At 35.1% G+C, this 27,331-nt stretch overlaps 1 protein-coding gene across 3 annotated transcripts in view; it reads right to left on the reverse strand.

Annotated features, from left to right (window-relative positions):
- LOC145664531 (uncharacterized) overlaps positions 1–27,331 on the reverse strand; it is an 825,817-nt gene that overhangs the window by 27,605 nt on the left and 770,881 nt on the right. For all 3 annotated transcript variants that reach the window (XM_081731281.1, XM_081731280.1, XM_081731279.1), the window contains exon 5: positions 3,883–4,059. In XM_081731281.1, coding sequence (XP_081587407.1) covers positions 3,883–4,059 — 177 coding nt within the window. The remainder of the gene's footprint in view (positions 1–3,882; positions 4,060–27,331) is intronic.

Consider the following 27,331-nt stretch of genomic DNA (forward strand, 5'->3'; position numbering starts at 1 on the left):
GAAATGACGAGGTTAACAGTTAACTGAGGTTGATGACATACTAATTGAGCAGTTGTACTATAAATGCCTTGTTGATGTGCTTCAGATGCGAGCCAATGCACTCTCAACAAAATCTAGTAAGGAGTTATATTCGTAACTGTAGAGTTTACTGTTGGAATCACTCCACTTTTTGTGTAATTCCTCTTCTCCTCAGGTCAGCCATCTTTCGTCTAGTTTGACGCACCTCTCCACTCTTCCTAATCCTGAGTCAGATTTTTCATTTTCATGTACCTTTTCTTCTCATTTTGTATTATTTGGCTCATATATTATTTCGATCACGGCCTTCTTCTAGGTAATTTTCCTTCTGCCATTCCCTCCGTAGCTAATAGGGTGATCATTCTTCAGGATTTTTCTCTTTTCCCTAATCATGTACAATACTCCTTCATTTGATGCCTTATCCGCCCATTTAATTTTCAACATCCTTCTATAGGATCACATTTCGAAGGTTTCCATTCTCTGTTTTTTCTCTTCTTCTAGACTACATGTCTCATATTCATACGACGCCACACTTCATACATATGCTTTCATGTGCCTTTTCTTGAGCTTTATTCTAGGGATGGGCAAAACCGGTTTTTATAAAAACCGAAAACCGGTTTCTATAAAAACCGAAACCCGAAAAACCGACATTCCGGTTTTCTCCCAAACAGGTTCGGTTTTTCACCGAAACTGGTTTCAGTTTTCTCCAAAACCGGTTCGGTTTTCACCGGAACTGGTTTCGGTGAAAACTTTTCGAAAATACATAAAACTATTTCTGTGGAAATGGGTTCGGTTTCCGGAGAGCAACGAAACACCATTCTGGTCAGAAATAGAACAAATTTTGAAAAAAAAAACGGAATCGGTTTTGAAGAAGACCGAAACCGGATCAGGTGAAAAACCAAACCGATTTTGGAGAAAACTGAACCGGTTTCGGAGAAAACCGAAACTGGTTTCGGTGAAAACCAAAACCTGTTTTTTGAAAATTTACAAAAACCGGTTTCGGTTTTCTAAAAACCGAAAACCGAAAAACCGGTTTTTGTGCCCACCACTACTTTATTCCCGGGTTAGAAGTGTTTTTTCTTTCTTTCTTTCTTTCTTTCTTCGAATGACTTCTTCACCTAATTACGCGCCTTGCGTAATTATTAAAGGAATATTCTTTGATATACATGGAACTCAAAAGTGGGTATGTAATCCCATATCAAATCAAATTCTGATATTTCCTTTTGTTCTTAATTTTCTATACACATGTTGACTTTTTAACTTTCTTCTTCTTTACGGATATGAGTAATGGTCACAGGGAAATTAAGTTTCGAACAATGATAGTGGATTTTACATTACTAGTAGATTGAAAATGCTGAAAGAATATGTATACAGCGTATGTGTATACTCCACTACCACCTGAAAATTTATCTTATCAGAAAAGTTTCTCACACGGCTCAATGCATCGGAATGACGCCATACTGGGGAAAAAGTGACAAAATTACAAGAATCACAGAAAGTCAGTCACTTGTTAGGGAAGAAAAAAGGGCAAATCAGTGGACACGATAATTTCTCTATGAATTGTTGATATGACTATCATATTAGGGTAATGTTTAACGACAAATCTTTACTTTTCCAAACAAGAGCTCATATTAGGCTCTTCTAACATTTGAAATTCCTAGATATTAGTGATAAGTTGGTTTGCAAAATTTATCTTTCCGCGCAAATCAACGCTAGTTTAAACACCAATCAAGATAGCCAGTCCAGGGCTGAATATCGAACTCAAGTATCCGTCCGGCAAAGTTACTTTTTTAATTGTAGAATCTATTACACGAAAACAGAGGATGTATTTTGAATAGGAAATTCACAACGAAAAGAACGGCCATTTCTGTTATTTTCTCAGAAGCTGGATTTTATTTGTAACCCCCAGCAACAACTAATATAGGACTATTTCAAACTCTGAACCTTTTCGGTTGATTTTGAATTTTGCGTCTCTTTCAACATCAACGATATATGTAATGTGGACCTACAGCTTAATGTGGGATCCGAACCACAAACGCTCTACCAGGAATCGAACCTGGGTCTCCCACACCAAAGATGCGTATGCTAACCGCTTAGCCACGAGGGTATTCTTGAACCTTTTTGGGTCAAGAACACTGAATTAATGAGTGTTTTTTACAAAAATCTAAAGAATCACAGTACAAGCTAAAAGGTATAAGCTACCTGAAAGCATACTGTCACGAATATGTATATACTTTCTGAATGAGATAATCACAGATGTGTTTGTGTGAAAATGAGCAGGGGAGGGTGAAGAGGAAAAAACGATACAGATGGTGCTAGCTTCAACAATGACATTAACAACTTTCAATAGCAGTTTTCCATTCTGAAAGTTCATTTCACGACTCAGTAAAAATAGTACTCCGGGGACTATCTCCGAGTTCAGTCAGTTGGACGTAAAAAGAAAAGAGGGGGTCGTGAAAATCCTGCATCCGTTTACTCAATGTGACAACATTGCCCAGGAACGGGCTTCTAAAAGGCAAGGTTGGGATTATAATTTCCAGGAGGGCAAGTTTGCTTCAACTTACAGAGCCCATCCTTTACCATCTTTTTTTCAGTGATATGTTCATGACATAAATATGGAATGCAAGTTATTTTAATTACAAAATTCCGTATCCACGAGCACAAACCAATTATTTTCATTTATTTATTTAGCATATTGAAAGATAATTACATAGTAACACCTACGCAAATAAGTGTGTGGGTTTTCTCGTCTCCGTCCCATCCCCATTCTCGAAGAGTTCGTTTCGTTCTGTAAATTTATGTACATTTTTTTTTCTTAATTTCACCTAGAAGTGACCAGAATCCATGTGTCACGAGAGGTTCACGAAGGATGTAATATAACAACAATTAAACCACATGCATGATTGAAGTACATTGTGTAATAACTTTCGTATCATTAAACGTTGATAAATGCTCTTCATTATGTTTGCACAATCACTATAAATTTATAGTTTTTATGCTTTGAATCATATAACACTAAAACAGTGTTGAAAATCTAAAACTTGGATGAACTAATATTGTCGGCAAAACTCAACAAATTTCTAGTTTCATCCCAAAAACGAGATCAGAATTTTCATGTTTCTCGTTTCGTGGGGGGCAACACTAGTTACCATTTACATTCCGTCACAAAAAATAGCACCACTTTGAGAAAACATATATTTTTTAATATTAGCACTATTCTTGTTCTCCTAATAGTACCCTATTGCTTATGTGTTGCTACTGTAGTACACATAGAATATTAAAAGAAAACTTTAAGCTTTATACATTAAGTGAACTTACTACCCAGAAATTCAACGCAATGCGTTTCAGGATTTTATTTTATTTTTATTTATTTATTTATTTTATTTTATTTATTTTTTATTTTATTTATTTATTTTTTTTTGCTTGCTTGGCTGTATTTACTTCAAATATCCGAAACAGGTCTATTTTATCAATGTTTTAACCAATTTCTCTCAATATTAACACAGTATCATAAAAAAAATAGTCGATAGTAATTGTAGTTTTATCTCCACCGTAAAGTTATGATGGCTGACAAAACTCATATATTTGTTTGTAAAACTGTTTGCTTACTTCCCTTGTGCACTGCTTCTACTATTCATTTTACAGTTTAACACAAATAAATAAAACTCTGCAAAATTGCTCACCACTTATTTACGAATTATTCGAACTTTATAGCACTAAAACCTCGAACAGTACTCTACGTTCTGTCAATATAAGCACTGCTAACAAGAGAGCTGAACAAGACTTGAGAGATTTAAACTCTCTTAAATACAGAACGTCTTAAAGTTAGTGTGGATTTCTTACGGATAGAAGTGATTATATAATTACCAGCGTAAGGGTGATGAGGCCTCCCATAGGATGGTGGTAATCTGGGTACAAATCTTCGGTTGGGTTCGGCCCCATCATCACCACCGCCCAATCCTAGCATCATACGACACGAAGGAGCATCATGCGACGTCAGTCTCCACGCAACACCACTCACTGTGATGAGTACGATGCCGACACCTGCAAAGACAATTAACAAAAAGTTGTATTTCATATCGTAATATGTTATTATTAATTTACAGCAAAATAATTATTTCATACTAAATATTGTTCTAACAAAATTATTCGAACACAATAATTTGATTAGTATAAAATATTCCTATAACGAAATTAGCAAAAGTAAAAAGTGAGAATTGTTGGGATGGAGTTATGAATTACAATTTATTACTGCAGTAGTAGCTTCTCCAAGCAAGAAATATAAAGAACTTTTCGGTAGCATTATTTATTAGTTACAAAATCGAATTTTCCGGTAAGAATTTCTAAATGTATGCTAATAGGTGTGTTTTCATCATATTATATATAATTTTGTCAGGATACATAATATGAATGGTTATTGTGGTTTTATGATTAATGTTCAACGTTAGTAAATGTACTGTTAGAAGTGAAAAATTAAATAACTTCTCCAAAATAAGTGAGTAGTTATTGAGGACAACTAATTACTTTGTAACAGTTCAGACACATTGGAGTTGTGAGCTACAACTGTAATGGAAGTTATAGGAATCAGTCCTTTTAAATTACTTTTTTTTTTTTTTCTGAGATGTTTCTGTCTCACCCAAACTCAACAAAAGTACTTCCGAATAAAATATCTAAAACTAACCGTGATTACACTTTCTACTTTAATGAGCACTTACAAAGAAAGTTAACTCGATTATGTTGCAAAATGCTGTTATTTATTGTGAATATTTCGATGTGTTTGTCGTAGGGAGGAATTGTACTTTTTGAGTCATTGCAGTTATTAAAAATAATAATAGTAATAATAAATGTTTCACTTTCATTCCAAGCACTAATTTAGTCATTAATTGCTAGGTCTGCACATTATTTATAGGTGTATACAGAGACTACATGAAGTCTTGCAGGAGATTAAAACCCAATAATATTGTAACTACCATGTTTGTAAATACAAATCTTTTTGGATGATAATGAGAAAACAAAGTTTTGTCTGATCATACTACTCAATGGCACTTGCACTGGCAATAGGCACAGTGTATACTGTGGTTTGCAGAATTAACATCTTGCGTTTCGGTGCGGAGAAAGTTCAGGACTACGGGAAGTGTGTTCGACTTACTATGCAGTGGAAGATGAGGAACAAGTGTCAATGTTATTCAGACAGTGAAGGAGAGCGTGGTACAGAGTTCAAAGAAGTCGCTTCAACGAAGATGTTTGGAATGCTGAGGTCAATATCACATGAGATCGTACGCAAGAAAGTAAAGCCCCATTCATACACGTTAACATTTCTAACAAAATATATTTGAAACTTTACTGCAATGTATCCGATATCATATTACATAAAATATGTAACTCTTATATGAGTTTGAAATATTGAAAGGTGTTTCGAAAATGTCTTGTTGTCTTGTATAACTTTGTTTTTTAAACAACTTTAGAATAAATAAAGACAATAGACTCTCACACAATTTTTCAATGTGTTATCTCTTAATCTAGCCAGGGGGAATTATTGATTTGGTAACTATGGAAGACCTTGGGAGAAGGGGGAGGGTTGAATGTAGAAGAAAGCGCTCTTGTGTTTACTTTAGAGTAAAGCATGGTTGGTAAGGGAAAGGAAAGGGTAGGTAGGTGCTTTTTGGTTGGAGTTGCAGGCTGCATTTCGCTCATCCAGTTAAAGGCATGGTGGTAAGTGAACCAGAACTCTCTTCTGCACAAGCAGAATTAATAATGGTGGGGAAGCTTATTACTAACACAGGGAAAAAGGAAATGCGAGGAGTGTCTATGCTTCTCATGGTGCACTTTTTAAAATCAACATTATCCAATCCTCTTGAAAAAAAAATAAATAAAAGAGTTAATCAAGTCAATATTCATTAGGAGACCTACCAGAAAGGTTAAACAAATGCATATAACTTCTCTGCGGTCTACTCAGCATGATGTAACATGGGGAACCTAAAGTATTATAACTAATTAAGTTGGAACATATGTTTTTTTTTTTTTTTTTTTTTTAATCTTTCATATGTATTCAACTTCAAGTGTGACATGTCAGATAAAAATTTTCGAAATTGAGGCTTTTCTTCATATCTTTCCAAGAACTACATAAACACATCAGTACATTTCGAGCAATAACTTTATTCATCCTCACAGTGGAAAAGACAAAACAGCACAGCTGAAAATACATGATAATGTATTGGAAAAGAAACATACGTTGAATATGACAACTGCACAAATAATAGAAACTTATAGCTATGGAGTTAGTCAATGTGATTGTGACTGAAGTCCACTACAGACAGCTATTGTTTGTCCCTCCTTTATTCTCTATTATTGTTATCATACAGGGTGTTGAGGACAGATTTAAAGGAACGATAAAAATATCAAGCCAGCCTAGAAATCTTACTCGATTGCGAGATGAAATAGGTGAAACGGGGATTCAATTATGTAAATATTACAATGGCGAAATATCTACGGACAATGTAGAAGAGCTTTCGTGTTTGAAGAAGTTGGTTCCTCAGTTACGCGAGAAAGATTCTTTGACCTGTTCTTACGACGTCTTAAGTTTATAATTTCTAACTATCTTTACGAAAATGTATGCCATGATCATACCTGTGAGTGTCACGAGTTGTGAAAGAAACTTTTCTAAACTAAAAATCATCAAAATCTATCTCAGACGGAGCGGACTAGCTACATTATCTATTGAATCGGAAGCAGGTCCAATTTCGATCTGAACCAAGTAAGCAAGATTTTTGCAACAAAGAATATGCGAAGACCAGCAAAGCGTTGAACGCCGGCGGGGTTGCTTCCCGTTACGAACTTTATTCTTATTTTTAGTGTGTACATACGTAGTATAGGATATAAATACTCCGCTATTGTATGTGTACTTTTTTTTTTACTTCTTTGTAATGATATGTAATTGTATAAACGAATAAATTTATTTTAAGCAATTAAAAAAAAGAATCACGTCATGGTCTGTACCATGTCCGAGCACAGCCATGGAGGCGTTTTTTTAAAGTTTTTTTTTCTTGATCGTTTAGTTGTTTCTTTTTCAATGAAAAAGCTTTTTTTTTCTTGCGGGGGCGAGGTATCAAACCTTGCTGCCTGCCCCAGCGTGACAAAATATATATTCGCCGCTACTGCCTTCCAAACACCACAAATCACCCTTAGAAGTAATGTCAAGCTTTTCTGTCATTCTGTGGTCACTGTTGTTCGTTGGAAATAATATCTGGATCCAGGAGCAACCTATCACACTGCAAGACAAAGCATAGCATTACTTTTAAAAAATATTTGGAAATAAAGTGCCTCGCAGTGGCAACATTGGCTGGCCTCTGAGATCATCAGTTCTCATAGATCTTCCGATGTTTTATCTTGGCTTTCTAAAGGACACTACAACGCTAAAGGTATATAGGAATATGTGGTGTTCTGAATATAAATAAACAAATAAAATAAATTTTATATATATTTGATGGTCACATAACGTCACGAAAGCATTTAACATCTACATATAATCCTGCAGCATTAGTTCGAGATATGAAGACTCATCTTGTACCCTCTATGAATCCGCGGTAAATAGAAATATGTTTATAAGGGCTTTTTTTTATATAAAATAAATAAAACTTCCCCCATGTCAAATGATTTACTTACTTTCTGCATGTATGTGTATATAGTGTCAACAAGTTTCTGTAGTATGGAAATTTCTACCTCTCTACATCACAATAATTAATATTAATTACTATTAAATTATGGAAGCTGTATTTAACATGCACAACTACCCAAGAGAGCTCAATGCTTCTCTACAGAATTCGATTTCCAAGAACCTGCTGCTATCTCCATTACGCTTGCGGTTAATCAAAGCCACTGCACTGCTAGAAATCTATACTTAGTGATAATATTGAAACTACATAATAACGTCGGTATAAACACACGATTTACCAAACACAAACAACGTGCCTTAACAACTTTTTTCTGTTTTCTTTCTGGATATCTTGCGAGATTTTATTATGATGCGGATTTAGTGATTAGCTCTTGAGATTGGTAGACACGTCACTTTTCTCGACAATACTAACAACTACATATTTATCATGCTTGTCGGTGATAAGTGACAACTGATAGTTCGACACGTCATTTTACACAATAATTGACATAGGTACAACTTCTATACTTTTATTTATTTATTTATTTATTTTTGTATCAAGAATCGCTTACATGTAGTGAAAATAAAATTTATTGTATATGTAAAGTTATGGGTTTATCATTTCCTTATTTTACCGTTCTGCTCTATACCTTTCAAAACAACGTGTCTCAATTTTTATATGATCATTTGGTACTTGCATCGACGATCAATTCGGAAACAATTAAAGTACCAGAATGGAATAATCTCTGAGAGACTATTTTTTGTTATTTATTTTAATTTGAAAGAACAGTGTGGAACAAGTAAATGAACTTTTTAAAAAACGACCCAGCACCATGTTCCTGCGAAAATGACTTAACTGGTTCCCAAGAATCTATCGGAAACCTAAGGGGTTATCTAGAGACTAGATAGAGGAAGTTTACTTTTGTTAAATTTGACGACATATTGTAAAATTGCACGCATAATAATTTGCCTTCTACTACCTACGCTAAAGTGAAGTCACACTTGCCGTAAAAGTTTTGATTATAGCACTCATGATTAAAATGGATGAGTTTGACAGAATACACTGTTTTCCTAATTTTACGATTACAGAGAGAGAGAGAGACTGCCGAATCAAATTTATTACGAACGAATTGTTAACAAATTAGCTTCACACTACAACAGCTAATTTATATAGGCTATCACTTCAAGCTCAAAAATACTGTAGGCTATGGGACTTGAACTGATAATCATGGAAAAAGTGAAACATATAAAGAGTACATGCTAACCACGCTAACATTAGAAGGTGAATTAAAATTTGTCAACTTAGTAAACGTCTCATATTACCTATTAATGAATTATGGCAAGGAAGTTTGAATAGCATAGAGAAAAAGAAAATAAATAATAATAATAATAATAATAATAATAATAATAATAATAATAATAATAATAATAATAAAATAATAATAATAATAATAATAATAATAATAATAATAATAAAATAATAATAATAATAATAAAATAATAATAATAATAATAATAATAATAATAATAATAATAATAATAATAATAATAATAATAATAAATATATAAATAAATAAATAAAAATAAAAAGTACAACAATAATTATACATATGTCTGTTTAAAGAATTTAAACTTTTTCATAATAATGACTATATATATGACGGTTAAATAATTTAAACTTTGTCATAACAATAATTATATATATGTCTGTATTTTCATTTATTTTCGATAGTGTCTGAAGAAGGATATGCTAGATATCCGAAACCGTTACAAATTATAATTTAAAATAAAGTGGGTTTTAAGCTTTGGTCAGTGTCTCTTTTGTTAAAATAGTCAATCCAAAGCCATGAATAGTATTATTAGTAAACGTATATAAGGAAATCATTTACACGAAATGCCTGATCGCTTCTCACATTTTGCGGCTTTTTCCTATTTAGCCGTTTGTCTACGCGTAAAATGTTTAATAGGTACTTATGCATATTAGGACTGTCATACAAACATTATGAGAGATTTACATTGTATACCTAATAAAGCATAGAATCCCTTCTCTCTCTTTGTAAATGTCGTTGCGCGTTTGCTAGGCTTACGGAAAGGAACTTGCAGTTTGGCGTTCTTTTTATATAATTTTATTTTTTTCTTGAAATATCTTTTTGGAAATGTGTGTTTTCTTATTCTGTACATTTCAAAGAAGATATATGAAATTCTTTATCATAAGAAAGAGTGTTATTTCTATTTATGTAATTTCTAAAGGCATGCAATAAATTTTTGACGTAAGTATAAACAAAAATTATATTAGAAATTCTATGGACGGCTATACTGACGACGTCATAACGCCCAGTTACCTGGAATATTACTTTGATTCCCCTATATTGTTAGTGTACAAGATGGTCCAAAAGTAGGTATACAGTACCGTACTGATCAGCTCATTGCATTTTATATCATTTTTTATTGTTATCTATCAGGTAGACTTATTTTCTTTACTATTTGTTCTTAATGTGTTTTTACTTACATCTTAAGCAAATAAATCCATAAAATAGAATGTTATACTTGACCAATGCAGGGGTGTATACCTGCTTTTGGGCCACCTTGTATATGACTTAAAGAATGAATCTACAGTGGTTGCCAAACTTTTACACTCACGATAAGTTCCAGTTAGGGCTTTGCTTCTAGCTTGCAAATTTTCTCCACATGCATACACAGAATAAAAGGCAACAGACCTACTAAACTTCTTTTATCAGATTTTTGAGTAGGTTTGTACTACTGAGGATAAAAGAAAGAAAAACGAAAAAGAAATATGTGCAAAGAAAGACGTCTGATATTTGATACCTGCAGCAAAGAATCTCAGCAAATGCCAAGAACTTGAAACAAAAGCACAAGATTACAATTTAGTAGTTATATATATATCGCAAGAGAAAGAGAGAGAGAGAGAGAGAGAGATGTAGGAAATGGAAATAGAAGAAGAAGATGGGTCACCCTTAGCAAGTAGTGGGGAGGATAGTAAGACAAAAACCATTTAAATGCTAAGCAGTTTTAAGGGATCTTACGGTACTAATTGCGAATAATTAATTTGCCAGAGACAGAGAGAGAAAAAGACAGAAAATACGGGAAAGAACAGCAGGGCAGAGTGGGGCGAAAGGTTTCAAAATGAAGAACACAGGAGCATTAAAATCAAGAAAAGAGATAGAAGCTGTAGAAAACCAAGGAAGAGAAAGAAAGAAGAATGAAATACAGCAATACTTTTTTTTTTTTTTTTTTTAAGACTTAGCAACTCATTTATCCAACAACGAAGAGACAAAGAAAGAAACACTTTCTTTATCTCTATGGCAACACAAAATTCCTCCAGCAAAATGCACCACACGAACTGCTTGGCAAAGAAAAATCTTCATTTCGTTCTCTTGACACACGCACACGTATAGAGACGTAAATACCAACTTTAACGAATAGTTTTAAATACAATCGATCTCTTGACCGTATAGATTTGAAACTGTATGCACAATTTTTAGTTTAAGCTTTTGGTTTTAACAAATATATGGAACAGTGTTCTTCTGAGACGTATTTATGATTGGGCATTCAGAAGGTGGTCAATTTTGACACTGAGGGGGAACAAATTTCTGTGAAGACTTATCTTATTTTGAAGAAAACGCTTTGTCGTCTCAGCTTCCGTAGAGGAAGGAGAGATAACCACACAAAAGAAGATGGAGCACATTTCACCTAAATGTTCCCTTTCGCTACAAATTGTGTCGAAGAATTGTCCAAGTGGTCGAAAGGGACACGATGTGACCGGCTAAGGTTTGCTGCCAGCTACAGTATTTTATTATCTTCTTACAAAATTCACTGATAAATTTCAAAGCAGGCTCTTTCACGATTAAATTACTCAACCTTGTACAAACTTGTATTTGCGAATATAGATATCGGTTTCTTATTGAGTGAATATAAATAAAGGTGTAACTTTGAAATAATTTTAAACGATTCGAAGTGTTTTATTGTATATTCATACTCTGTCCTCTTCTCCATTACAAAAATGTCCGCGCAAGGATTTTTTAAAAATAATTCTTTTTGCAAAGGAAGACAAAATACCCATGACTTCCCAGGATCTCGTATCCTAAATTACAGTAATACAAGGTATAGTCACTGGCAAGTGATCAGCGTAAATCTACTACTACTTCGTTCCCTGTTTTGAGTTAATTTCGGTTTGCTAAATCTTTCTGAAAGACGCCGCTACCTTTACAAAAGTGCTATCGTAGTATTATTCTATTCACTTATTTGTTTGCAGTTTAACGCACATATTCAACGTAGTAAAGTTTCTAGGTATAAACCTTGTAGGATTTCACCAAATTTAAAATCACAGGGAGTATTATGATTGTAAGATGTTATCTTTGAAACAAACAGTATGAGCTATCATTTGTTTTGGTCGTAGCACTGAAAATAATAATAATGAGGACTATCAGTCTCCTGCAATCAAATCCAAAATTTTCTAGTATTGCAAGTGAGTTACAGATAGTAAGCCACATTTAGTAGGAAGGCTAAAGAATTGGAAGGCTAACGTTCCAACCTATTCCTTACTATAAATTCTAACGTCTTTTTTTTAAAAAAAAAAAAAAAAAACTAAATTTAACTTTCGAATTCTTCAAACAGTTTGTTCCAACACTACAAGTTTATCAGGAACAGACGAAGCCATAAAACCCAAGTCACATACTGAAGACACATACGCAAACTTACACACAGACACACACACATACATACACACACCATTCGATTAAGCGAATGTGTGTGAAAACATGTTGGTCCCTGGGTAGGCTACATATCTTCATAACGAGGCCCCAGACACGAATGGAAAGAGCACACAAGCTTTGTAAGCACTCTCGTTCAATTCCAAAAAGAGTGAGAAGGAAAATAGTTCCACACACCCTCTCACAGGGACAATTGACAAGTTGTTTATCACATCACAAAGAGAGAGAGGGAGAGAGAGAGAGGGGGAGAGAAACTTTCTTCCTAACACACATACAAATACCTATGATAATTAATGCAATCTATTATTAGAAAAACCTACTTCCTTTGAAAGTATGAGATAAACAGTCTCGTGAGTGGATTCCGAAAATACGTTCTTAGCACTGTACTAGCTCGAAAACAAACATCTTTAAAAGTAAAGGGAAGAAAAGCCAATTAGATTCAGAGGAAAGTAGTAAGTTTACCATGTACTGTATACTAAAACTGAAAAAGGAAATCTAAGTTTTACGTCCCATGGCTATGCCGGATAGGTTTAAAGGAGACTGTGAGAAATGAATAAAATGGTGGAATGAAGAAAGTGGAAGGAAACGGGAGAATCCCAAGAAAACCCACACACAAAGTGTTTGTCCAACACGAAACTCACTTGGTGTGAGCTGGGATCGAAACAAGGACACCACGCCTCCAAAGTGAACGCTCTACCACTGTCCACTGCTACGGCTCCTGTACCATATAGGCTGTGCAAGACCTCAGTGTACTGCGCGAAGATCGGCCATATACCTAAGTGTGAGCAGCGAGGGTTCAAAATGAGAAATCGGCATAATTTTAACGACACATAATATCGCGAATTTAATCTGCACCTTAAATTTTTCACAACTGAAATTTGGATAGCATATGTGGCTTATTTGTTGACTAATACGGTAATTTTATGTATATCCGTGTTCATCGTGAAATCTCAATTAAGCTCTGGGAGTCACATTTGATTAGATCGAAATCAAAACTGAGAATGAATTTGAATACTGGTCTTTTTTTTTTTTTATTCACACTTCTCATTTCACTCTTTCCTCAAATGCACATTTAACAGCAAATCAAAGTATAAAATGAAATGAAATCATTCGATTTTACATCCCACAATTATGTTTTATAGGTTAAAAGAGACGGCTGATTAATGAAAGTGAATGATCATGAAAGAATTTGTGAAATGAGAATGAAACGAGATTAACTCGGGAAAACCAAAGGACTCAATATGATGTTCACCAAGTAACATGCCCTAGAAATGAACCAAGAACCCCCTTTATACCAGGAGGGTTGTCAACTTTAGAAAATGGAAATACCGGAGACACCTTCCTGGAGTATGTATACCTACACTCTTAAGAAATTACGAAGTCATCGCTCGTAAAAAACGTGAACATCTTGAAAGTGGTTACTTCACATAAAATTGAGCGATTCGGAGAAGACTTGTTACTTTTGAAGCATTTATTAAACTTACTTATTCCAGTTTTGGCTTAGTCGGTACATTTAATACGAGGGTCACTAGAAAGTTTTGAGATGTGAAGTAACTTACATTCTTAAAATCAATTTAACACTTACATTTTCTCAAAGTATTCACCATTACACTGTACACACTTTTGCATCCTCGAAAACCACTTTTGGAAGCAGTGTTGCCAGCCTCTTTCTTCAAGTGTTGAAAGTTCATTCTCGTAAGCCACTACAGCTTCTTCAGAACTGCAAAATCTCTTCCCACGCATGCGATCTCTGATCCTGGGGAACAGAAAAAAAAAATCACACGGGACCAGGTCAGGGCTATACGGCGGATGAGTCATAAGTTTGACCTCCGTAGATTCTAAAAACTGAATTGTGATATTGGCCGTGTGTGCGGACGCGTTGTCATGATGAAGCAGGATCCCACGCAATCCAGTTCTTGACGACGTTCTCGAAGCTTCTGGAACACTTTTGTTAGGCACACAGGGGTGTACCACTAAGCAGTAACAATCCTTTGTTCTTCAAGTTGAACAGTTGCAACATGGCCAGATTTGGAGAAGAAAGTTGCGACCATCTTCTTCCCCACACTTCGCGGTCGCTTCACTTTCGTGGGTGAATTTTCGTCTGGAAAGATCCAAACTGTAGACTGGCGTTTATTTTCAGGGTCAAATTGATAGATCCAAGTCTCTCACCAGTAACAATGTCAGAGACGCGTCGAGAATTGCCTCCATCAAATCTTCACACCATTCTACATGCATGCGCTTCTGCTGTCCAGTCAAGGTGTGAGGCACCAAACGAGATGAAGCCTTCCTGAGCCGAAGATGATCATGAAGAATTTTTGTTACTGCTGGCGATCCAATGTTCACTGTAGATTCAATGTCCTTGAAAGTAGTTCGAGGATTTTCTCGAATCATTTGTTCCACAGCGGCAATGTTTTCATCTGACACAGCTGTTGCCGGACGTCCAGCTCTCTCTCTTCATCTTTAAGCGATGTCCGGCCTCCTCTGAATTCACCAAACCACCGAAAAATTGTAGCACGGGAAGGAGCAAGGTCCCCAAATGCCCCCTGCAACCGGTCAAGGCTTTGTGTCTCTTTCAAACCACTTTTGAAATCGTAAAGGATCATTGCCCGAAAATGTTCCCTTTCGAGCTCCATTCTAGACAGCCGAATACTACTCACACCAACAAACAAGTGAAGGCGATATGGCCACGCCGATAAGCGAGCCGAGCTGAAACTTGTTTTGCTTCTTCGCTCTGGATACCACTACCGAAGACAATTGCTGGAATTCAAATACTGTGCCACAACAATGCGTATCTCAAAACTTTCGTAGTGACCCTCGTACGATTGTATATAATGACTAAAGCTCGGAATTAATGGCGAAATAAAAGCCCGAAAATGGCTGGCAAAGTTCATTCATCTACCAACACTATTTCCACAAGATATTTAACGTTTGATTTAAAATAACTAATTACATAATAAACAATTTAAATTCAGCAAGTTTAATTTTACTTTGTGTATTTTTATCTAAACAATCTGCATGAACAAAATAAAAGAGCCATAAAATTGGTTTAATATTATCGAACATTTTTATTCTTAAGTTTAGCATGAAAACTGCTCCTCCTCCAGAATCTGCGAATATAACTTACTTCAAAAAAAAAAAAACTTATTAGAGACGCTTTGCCACTTTCACTATATGAAAATTGTATGCCAATTGTTATTTTGTTATGGAGATTTTCCCACGACTAAAGTCATAATGGAAACTTTCTTCACATACAGGGAAATAATATTTGTGTGTGTGTCGAATGCACACACCTACACACACACACACAAGAGAGAGAGCATATAATCTTTCTCATCCACAATATCATAATTGATAAAAGAATGTTCCATACAAAAAGTACAAGAAAAATGCCTATTATGTAACAATAGCTGCTTCACGAATTCACGACCGGATCCCCCCTCCTCTCTCTAGAGTATAATAAAATACACAACTTAAGACAAAAAAGTTTTCTAAAGTTCCTCGTTCTCCATAACACACATAAGACATCTTATGTTTTAACTGCCTGCCATAAATAATATTTACGTCACTATATTAAAAGCATCTAAAGCAAAAACGCTGTTTTGAATAATAATAATAAAATATGACGTAATTGGAGGAATTATTTAGTTTGCGGGAGTGGAATGAGGGTAGAGAAAGGAAGATCTATACGAGTCATCAATTTGCTTTGCTTCGTACAAATGTAAACAAGAAATTATTTCTCAAATTGGTTTTCCCTATGTTTCGAGGTTTCTTTAATCCTCAAATATTTTCTGACAAACATTTTTGACAGCAGTAGCTTCCAATGTTTCTTCTAGGCTTACTACCGGGGTGACTAGTCACCTCCAGCCCCGTCCGCAGACGTGCACCCGGTCTTCCGGAGCTAAGATAAATTGAACTGTGATTACATGATCGCCCTTTATATATATAGTGTGTCACAGCGCAAACCCTCACATTATGCCCCCCCACCTTCCGAATATCATTTTCTGGAAAAAACCCTCGTTGGTCGTCTTCACAACTGACGTAAGTGACGCCTCAATACACAGACCCTCCACCATCAATTATTAAAGATTGCCAAACATTGCGGTACAGTCCCGAAAGTACTAAGGATCAGCAAAACGTCTCGCATTTGAAAACAAAATTTGGAACTAAAAGCGACTTATACGAACTTTGGCAGTTTTTTTTTCTAAGCTAAACATACAGGACTTCAGACAAGTTTTTTTTTTTAAATTCAATTTTTATCTAAATATCCTGCTGCCACACAACTGCAGTGTTTTACTTGGTTGATTTGGACCTTACCGTCCAGTTCAGCACCAAGGCTATATGAGACGTAGGACATAGTTTAACGTGGAATCCGAACATCGTGGGCTACCACCGGAAATCAAATCCGGATCTCTGCACCAAAGGTGTGTAGTGTTTTTATGTGAGAGTTTCAAATAAACTGATGTCAGAAACATGTAACTTTAGTACATAGATTATCCTTTCGGTTAACGTGAACTAGATTTGTGTAAACCTAATTGAATTTCGTTGGGAACTCTGAGATTACGGTTGCTGTAACTTGTAAAATGACAATATTAAACGTAATAAAGAAGTTATGCCGAAAGGCGGTAAACTGACTCATCTCCCCCCTACAGAACTGAAAACCGAGCCTTATGTGAATCAAGTTTCGAAACTTGCGGGTGCTTTAAAGTTCGGGGCCTCTTGTAAAGCAGCATCTGCGAGAGCGCTATCGTTACCACTAGTTACGGCAGTAACAAAGCAGTTCTGAGAAGAAATAAAAAAATAAATAAATAAATAAAGTGAATGTAACTAACAACTACATATTTAAAAAAAAATAGACCAATATGCATAATTGGTCGAAATGTGAATTTAGTGTGTACGAAAAAAAAAGGGATAACTTGTAGAACGTAGTTTACTGATTACGTATTATGCAAAGCCTCGTTGATCTCCATGTCTTCTTAAAATGGGCTTAAATTGAATTTATTCATTTAAAAAACTGGATAATAAACAATAATAAAAGTTCGGTTATTTTTGAAAATCTCAATTGGTAAATCTATTGCCAAGTTGTAAATACATGTGTAATAAGGAGAAGTGTTAAAGCAAAAATCCATGTTGTTGAAAATCATGTATTTCTGAGTTGAAAATCTTTTAGCTAATCTACTCCGAATTTTACTGTCTCAATTGTCCGAAATGCTGAAATGTATCTGACCTATTCTTTGTGTGCACTTGTAAGAATAGGTAAAATAATAATAATAATAATAATAATAATAATAATAATAATAATAATAATAATAATAATAATAATAATATAAATAAAATAAATAACTGGAGACAAAAGAATTGAGAAATTAGGAGAATTTCAATTGAGAAATAACGACTAGTATTAGGTACAAAGTATCACTCTTAGTAATTTAAGTATTACATATATGCAGGGTGAGTCAAAAATCCTCTTACCACTCCTTACAAAATGAAAGTGAATGTAGATAGTAAGAATTGGTAATTGTAGGGAAAAGTTAGGCTGAGGGGAGCGTTTATGGTGCGTGCCAAGTGAACGGCAGCCATCTTGCTGCCCACCATTTTGAATCTCGCTCAAAAAGTTTAAATAAGAAGGGGAGTCATGTAGTATAAGGGTTAGAATTTTAAGAGAAACTCTGACGTAATCATATTTAACATACCTGTAGTAACTTTGAATCAATAATCACATGAAACTCAAATTTATCAATTATTTCTTGGTGCTGAACCATACCATTAGCCAAAGCCGACAGCATCGAGATCGTCAAGATGCGGGGTTTTAGAAGTGCTCGCTGTAGCTCGTGATTTCAAGGAAAGGTATCCTCAACATGCTCCAGTTTCGCATGTTGCAGTGGCACAGTTACTAACCAAGTTCAAAGAGACCTGTAAATTCGAGGACGGGCCACGATCAGATAGGTTCAGAAGTGCCTCTGAAAAAGGCACAGCTACGGCAGTGCTCGCATCCTATGTTAAATCTCCACAACGTAGCATACGCCGATTATCAATGGAATGTCACGTCAGCCAAACCTCCATTTAGGGTGGGACGCATAAGTGGTATCCTTACAAGCTACAGGTGCAGCAACATCTTTCTGAGGATACCCCAGAACGGAGAGTACAATTTTGTGCAGGCAGTGGAGCAATTGCGTCAGTAACCCAACTTGGCAATACAAATTTTACTCACCGACGAAGCAAGTTTTTATGTTACACAGGGGGTTAAACAAAGTCTACGCTACTGGTTTCCAGAAAACCCCAAGTGGACAGATCCATGTAAAATGATTGGTGCAGGGAAAATCATGATGTGAGCAAGGATCTGGGGAACAAGTATCATTGGCCCATTTGTTATCTCTGGCACTTTAACTGCAGAGCGTTACTTTGACATGTTAGAGCAACTGATTCTTTCCTCAGTATCGGCCCGGGATGGCAGCTTTCCCTTATTTCACCAACATGACAGAGCGCCACCTCATTATAGGATGCAGGTTTGTCAGTATCTGGATGAATAATTTCCTGGTTGATAGATTGGTCGACGTCACCTGCTAGACCACATGATATATCACCGTTAGACTTTCACCTGTGGGTTCTCCCCAAGGCAATGGTATATAGCGAAAAGATTAGGGTTCTGGATCATTTGGAGAAAGGGATACAGAATGCGTGTTCACAAATCACATCTAAGACATTGCTCCGTGTTCATACAGCTTGGGGAGACACGTTTCCAAACATGTCTAGTTCAACATAGCCAGCACATTGAACATATTTAATGAGTTTCGTGTGATTATATCTTTATACAGGGTGCCCAATATACAATGTAACCTGGAGTTTGGGATAGTAGAACTTTTGAACCTGAAATGATACATAAATAATGGATATACCAAAATGAAGCTTTGTTCATGCATATATTTTTAAACTAGGAAGCAACGATTGAAGTACACTAGGGACCACTGAGTGTTGCCAGGTGTAACAGAAAATGTAAATCACTTTTTTTTTTTTTTTTGTAAAACACGTAAATTGACTCATAACTCATACGTATGGGTGTTCTGTCGTTAATTTTCAGTTTGTTTAGTTGGAGTAGCTTAGAAACTATGGATCCGAATAAAGAATTTTTCATTTCCACCTACAACTAATCGGATGAAGCGTCTGCAAGGGGAAACTAGGGAAATCGTAGTTTTAATAAATTAACACACTAAATTGGCAATATTGTTGATGTTTTAGTGCATCAAAAGGTCTGTTAAGAATCTGTCTACATTATGCAATTCCTCAAAACAATGAAAAAGAAACTTTGAAATTACCATGATATACTATTGGAAATTTCATGACGGCCTTAGGGTGAGGTCCAGAAAATTGACCTATTACCCTTCTCCGCCCATTACATGGTAGTGAAACAGATATTTTTTCTGAAATCCGATGTTGCCAACAAATTCGAACTCCATGACAGCTCTCAGCTAAAATAGGAGGGGGTGAGTAAAAGCTGATCTCCGTTACTTGAGTAGGGAATGGAAGGTTTTAAATGTTTTGGCGAAGAAAAAAGTAGCCTGGAAAGCTGCGAGTCCTTCGTGTTGCTTTGTTATTTGACACTTCAACAGAATATCTTTCTTCTTCCGTTAAGAAGGAGCGACCCATATGTGCAGGTCAGTTGGTCAATGTTAGTTAATCTCCCTGTTCTCTATATAGAAAGAATGAAATAAACAAAGAAGGCAAGAAATACATTTTGGCATTTTTTAAAAGATAAACATGCATCTATTGAAAAAAAGCACGAGGAAGATTTTAATCTATATAAAAGTATCTTCAATTCTAGTCGAATAATAATATCTGAAATGCATGATGAAGAAGTAACTTTCTCATTTACATAATAGATAAGGCAACAAGATATCAAAAATTTACGAATAGTGTATTTCAATTATATTTTACATTTTATTAAATTACATTATTTTTAATTATTTTATTACATAATTACACTATATTTTACATCAATTATTTTTATAGAATTCTTCACTAGAGCATAGGCCGTCTAAATTAATTTTCTTTTACTGAGTTTTCCTCATGACACCGGAAGAACATAGGCATAATATTAATTTTTCTTCTTTCTCTTCGTTATTTGATAGTTATGTATAGGCCACGGGGTATAGATTGAGTTACCCAGGATGACCATGGTTAGTTATTAGCGGAACAACTATTCTCATATATTATATTATTATTATTGCTGAGAGGTATTTACGTATTTAATAGAGATCTAGGTATATTTTGAATGAATTTTAACGTTCTAATGAGAAATGGGGAAAACATTTAGAAAGGATGCTGACAAATAATAAGTAAAAGGTAGTATCTCACAATTCGTTTGAGAGGAAAACGAAAATCGTGGACAATTCTGTCAAGATTTCTCGTTGCATAATTCTGTAAACTTTCCAATTGTAATGTGAAATTGAGCACCAGGAAATGTTGTTTTACTATTATAGTTAATTTAATATGCTTTGTTTCGGATTGATTCCCGACCAAACACAGAATTTTCAGTTTTTAATCTACATCTTTAGATAATTGAATTAAGAAAGAGGGAACCTTGGCCTAGAACAACAATCAAGAAAGCAATGTGATAACCCCACATGACATAACTTGCCTTCGTTGTAACATTAAATTATTATTTTTATTACCGCTAATCATAAAATTATTTATTAACTGGCTGAAGAACCGGCGTTCACGGGAAGAGTAGATTTATGGAGAATATTTGAAATGTGAATCATATTTGAACCCTTTTTTCGCATTTAGAACAGGTATTTAAATGGAAATTAAATTATAAAAGGTTAGGCGACCCAAGTGCTATTTTCAAAAATTGATTTTAAACTGTTTAACAGCTTTTGACATATTCTATATTTGAACCCTTTCCCCCTAGGATACGCCTTTAATGAAAGTGACATGAAAGGAATCCGACTCTTATAAAAAAGTTCATGTAGGTAATTTTCCTCGAATAAAATTTCCTCAAAACATGTCGCTCGTATTTCATGTTTAAGCAATAACTGCAGCATAATATGATATACTTTAAGAAATTGGAGTGAGAAAATTTAGTGGAGTGGCCTGTATCTTATTACATATTGAGAAAATAATTATAGAATTTTTCCTCTTAAAGTGGAATTTCACAAAATGCTGGAGCAAGTGTTCACTTACTTTTAATAATGAGTTTATATACTGTTTCATCTCCCTAACATGTCGCGAAATATCGTATTCTTGACATACATTTTAAACCCTATTCCTCCACCTTAGCATATACATTTTGATGACATAACGACTATCGTTTTACTGTTAATAAAACTTTCAAACTATGCGAATTCAAGAAGGAGATTAAAACGTATTCTTGAAACACTAAATCGATTGCAAAAATCCGTTTCTTGTTTTACTCATTAAAAAGCAAATATTTTACTCATTATTTAATTAATATTCTTAATTTTATCGAAACAAAGTTGAAATAAACAAAATAAATAATAACAGAATTCATTCTTCTTAATAGTTGAAAGTGGTGTATATTTTGTATTTTAATACATGCTTTTAAGAATAAATTATGACATTTGCATTAAATAGTGAATATTACACATGATTTCTTGCTATAGATAGATCAGACAATAAAAATATGGTATACTCTGAAATATTAAAATATTGATTTGGTCGTGTACTTAAAAATCTTTTTTTTTTTTTACTAGCATTAACACAAAATAGAGCATGTACCTCTCGTTGACGAGGGGGGGGAGAGCAAAGCAGAATCCCAAACCCACGGCGAGGGGGAAAAAGAAAGAGAGAAAAGTGACCTCTTAAACCCACATGTGTAAGTCATAAATCAGAGTATAACAGAGACCCAAAACTATGGCAACGTTGGTGGATACACATTTACTTACAATGTCACTAGTAAGAGGATACGAGTGTTCGGACATTGCCGAAACCACCCACGGAGAGGTTTCTTGTTCTTGCGACGAGAGTAAAATTCTTACTTAGATGCACCCGGCAACACTGGTATTATCACGAAATGAGTTATCAGCTCTACAAACAGGTGCTGGAAGTGCCCCTGTTTTGATTCAAACACTGGTTCACACGTTTCATCATGTTAACAGCAACTTTACGAAGAGTACATGTGTTAATGTTCTCAATGGTATTGCGAATGTTCGTTTTCAGGTCTTGTGTAGTTCGAGGATCGTTTTTGTATATTTCTTGCTTTCAGTAGCCCCATATAATGAATAGCAGGGTTGCCGGGCGTATGTAAGTAAAGAGTTTTATGATAATTTCAAAGTTTCATTTTTGTTGTTTTGAGGAATTGCATAATGTAGACAGATCCTTAACACACCTTTTGATGCACTAAAACATCAGCAATGTTGTCAATTCAGAGTGTTAATTTATGAAAACTACGATTTCCCTAATTCCCTCTTACAGATGCCTCATCCGATTAGTTATAAGTGGAAATGAAAAATTCTTTTTTCTCTCTATAGCTTCTAAGCTACTCCAACTAAACAAACTGAAAATTAACGACAGAACACCTACGTATGTTATGAGTCAATTTACGTGTTTTGCAAAGAAAAAAAAATTGATTTACACCTTCGGTTACTTCTGGCAACACTGTGTGGTTCCTAGTGTACTTCAATCGTTGTTTCCTAGTTCAAAAATATATACATGAACAAGGTCTGATTTTGGTATAACTATTATTTGTGTATCGCTTCAAGTTCAAAAGTTCTACTATCCCAAACTTCGGGTTGCATTGTATATTGGACACCCTGTAGTTGTTACAGTTATGTTAAATATGATTACATCGTTGTGTTTCTCTTAAAATTCTAGCCTTGTTTCATATATCACATAACCCCATTCCTATTTAAAATTTCGTTCACCTCTGGTGCTTGGGGTCCCGGGTTCAATCCTAGCCCCCGCCAAGTGAACTTTGTGGTGGACAAACACCGTGCGCGTGGGTTTTCTCGGGGTTCTCCCGTTTCCTCCCACTTCCTTCATTCCACCATTTCCTTCATTACTCATCATCACCGTCTCCTTTAGCCTAACCGGCATAACCGCGGGACGTAAAACTCAAAGATTTCATTTCATTTTCCTATTTAAAATTTTTGAGCGAGATTCAAAATGGTGGACAGCAAGATGGCGGCCGTTTACCACGATGCACGATGTTTCCACTCGGCCAAACGTGTGATTAACAATTATCAACTCCGGCTATCTACACTCGCTTTCATTTTATAAGACGTGATAAGGAATTTTCGACTCTCCCTGTATATCCTAGCTACCTGAAAGACACAGGAATAGTACATGTACCGTACATTGTAACTTGTTTCTAGAACATTATGTAGTAACCCTATGACGCTATAATATAACTGGGATAGGTCAAAGTGGCTAACATGCGTAATTTCTATGCGCATGGTTCCGTTTCAGGTCTCCTGTGGGAGTTCTAAACCTCGGATAAATATCCCGAATAATGGTTCGCATATCATTTTAAATAGCAAGTTCTATCTCATATAACCTATTTCTTAAAAAGAGACTTTAAACTTCAAACAAAAGGAGAAAAAATCTGATCCAATTCGAGCTCTAGTCTGATAATATGTCACTTGAATGGCGTATGTTCACCAAATCATATTCGGTCACAACTGATCCTTCAATGTTTAGACCGAATTTTGCTACCTGTTTAGTAGTGGCTTCTTACGACTATGGGTAATCACTGAAAATGTTGTCCCTAGCGGCCATCGAACTTGTGATTACGAGCTCTAAAGATAGGTATAATAATCATTAGGAAATAAGAATTAGGACTACAAGGAAATAATAATCATTAGACTACAAGGAAATAAAATTAAGAAGTTCGCCGAATTTAATAGTTTTGACCTATAAGTAAATGGTTATGCTTTCACCACTTTGAAGGCCAGTTTCCACAAGGAAACAATACATTTTCATAATTTTTCTTCATGATTTACTTCAAAATAGTCTGTTACAAACTTCTATCAAAACATTTCCTCTGTCTTTTATTGTTTCTTTTGCTTGAGAAAGAAAGGGGGAGGAAAGAAATGGAATTGGTTAAGAAATGAACAACTACATCACGAAATGTAGATACAGTGCACAGAACACAAAACGTATTTATTGATCGAATTACATCACTTTGCCTTGGCTGAGTTTGAGAACGGGGAAAAGATGGGGCTGAGATAAGTCATCCAGGAAATGCGGAAACTCTTCCCTTCCTCTCTTTTCCCTTTCCCTGCATCATTTCTATTGCCTGCATCAGTCAGAAACGTTTCTTCTCTGAACAGCAGGGTTTGAACGTTGAAAAAAGTTTCCCAACAATTACTTCACACTACGAGAAAGACACAGAGTACGTATGAAATTCTCTTCTCAGCACTGTAGCATAGTAGGTAGGTAAGTCATACATATTCACGGGAATTGCCACAGAAGAAAGTTTTTCTAAGTAACGGGTTTCCAAAATGATCTTTTCAAAAGGAAAGAGCACTCATAAAGTACTTACTCTGGCATGAAGTAAAGTGCGGCATGCGGTATTCAAAACTAAGAATTGCAGAATGCGAAATTACACTAACATTTTTCACATAACAACATAAAAACACATTTTAAGAACTAAGATATTCCATAGTAAGCGTTTCTGATTTTGTGTTTAATTGACAACTAATGGTTTAGAAGCAGATATCCTAAGATTTTCAGCTTATCAAGAGATACAAAACTCGTTTTCATATGACACAGACTTTCCAAACTACGTCTACCTGAGCCTGGTTTTAGACAAGTGTAAAATTTCAATAATAAACACCATAAAGATCTGCCTAACCCTTTGACATTCCGACTGTTCTTTAAAGAAAAATGTTGACTGTCAGTTAAGTATCTTACCGCTTTGGCACTATTCATCCAAGCATTATGATTCATACATCATTCTTTTAGAATAAAACAAACTTTCAAATGGTACCAAATTCACAAGTGTACGACGTATACCCAAAAGGGAAATTTGAGGTAACTCGAGAAATTCACATTCAAAAAATCCTTTTCGGGAAGTTTGGCGCTCCCTAGGCCGGCCCCGGGTTTCACGTACCCGAAAAAAATCTACCTTGAAATATATTCCTGTCCTATTGTAACTCATAATTATTTTCAAAGAGAAGCTATTGTATTATCTAACAAAGGAAATGGACGCGAATCCTTCGAAAATAATACCTTCTTATAAACAACCGTCCCAAGCACTCAAAAAAAAAAATCACTTTCCCTACTAAAACTTCCCTATTAAACGTGTTCCTGAGAGAGAAAATAGTTTCCCCCTAAAACAGAGAGTCACAAAGTTAGAAAACAGCATGCAATGCTAAGAGAAAACCTTTCTGACTTCTATAGGAAAACATGGGTAGACGAGGGAGGGAGCTGATGAGGGACAGTTTGTCACCTATGGTCATGTACTGTGAACTTTAAATCTATAAAGCTTTCTTGAAACCTGCCTTTGTTCATACTGAAACAATCGAGTATTCATAGTCAGTGTGAAGCACGTGCAATTCTCATCAACATACATTTAAATGACGTCATCACTATCCACATGCTTGTGTGTAACGCAAGCTTACACAACCCCACATTCTTTGAGGGAAGTGCCAAAAGGAACTGTGTTTAGGGAATGCGATTTTTTTAACAAAAAAAATTCTTCTGGAATAATGAATGAAATAAAAATTACATATAAATGTAAGTGATCTTAATAAATAAAAAAAATGTTGATAGAATATATAAATATTTAAAATTTTTGTGTATTTTTACATTCCCTAGCTTGCGAACTAGTGGGTTCTTTTTTTATGGTCACTTGCCCCGTCAGTGACTCCTTCCAAATACATGGCCTACTACTGCCCACTGTATATATGGATGTCTTCCACCATCAGACAAATTTATAGTATTAATTACTTTGATTCCCGGAAGGAAATCACACCTCCCATCCTGAACGAGAGACAATACAGGATAAAAATCTGTACTTACCACACAGCCTGATGAAAAAGGATTCAAGAAAAAGAAATAATAATAATAATAATAGTAATCCTCTTTCCTGTGAATGAATACCAAATGACTTTTATTCTTGTTTATAAACCAATGTGATTTGGAAATGCCCTACAAACGTCTTCTATCTGGAAACTAATATTGATTATTCACTTGTGATTACACAAAAAAGTTTGTTTCCTTTTTTTTTTTTATTGTTCGTGCGCACTATAAATTGAAATGTTGGAAATCATCCTTCTTGCAGTGTCCTTAAGAAATATAAATGGAAGTTCCTATAACCTGAGAGTTTATGGAGTAGAGTATTTGTCCAGCTAAACACACTTATTTAGGATTTTATCACACATTTTAGACTTTTTATTTTATTTAGAAATATTTTTTTAGTCTTTGATGAGTCCAGTTTCTGCCGAAATACTAACTGATGCTCCGCCACTAGTAACACTGTTCGTTGACTAATTACTCATTTTTGTCTTGAAATATTCAGTTTTTTTAAAAAAAAATAAAAGCACAATCTTTGCCACCGAGAACACAGGCATTATCACCAGTTTTCTGAAGTTGCATTCTCACTATCGTCTCCTGGTCAGTTTTTCTGTGAGGAGACCTCCCTCTTCGCACTTCAAACAAAAACACACCAACTGACCCTCGTTTCTCCCTCCAGCATTTCTTTCAAAACTGTCGCTCTCTCTCTCCCCCGCGACTCCATTCCAGATATCCTATTTCGGAAAGGGACGCTGTCTGTCTCTTGGTTTCTTTCACGTTTTCTTAAAAAGAATCTTGTGGAAAACTTCAGGCTTTTCTTTCTTGCGTTATTAGAATGTCACTTCTAAGTAAGTCACTCCACATACAAAAGTTCTATACTAATTGCTATATATATATATATATATATATATATATATATATATATATATATACTCAATATACTCACTTCTATCTATTTGAAAAA

Source organism: Thermobia domestica, chromosome 11 (assembly GCF_964235325.1).
Source record: "Thermobia domestica chromosome 11, izTheDome1.hap1.1, whole genome shotgun sequence".
Taxonomy (NCBI): domain Eukaryota; kingdom Metazoa; phylum Arthropoda; class Insecta; order Zygentoma; family Lepismatidae; genus Thermobia; species Thermobia domestica.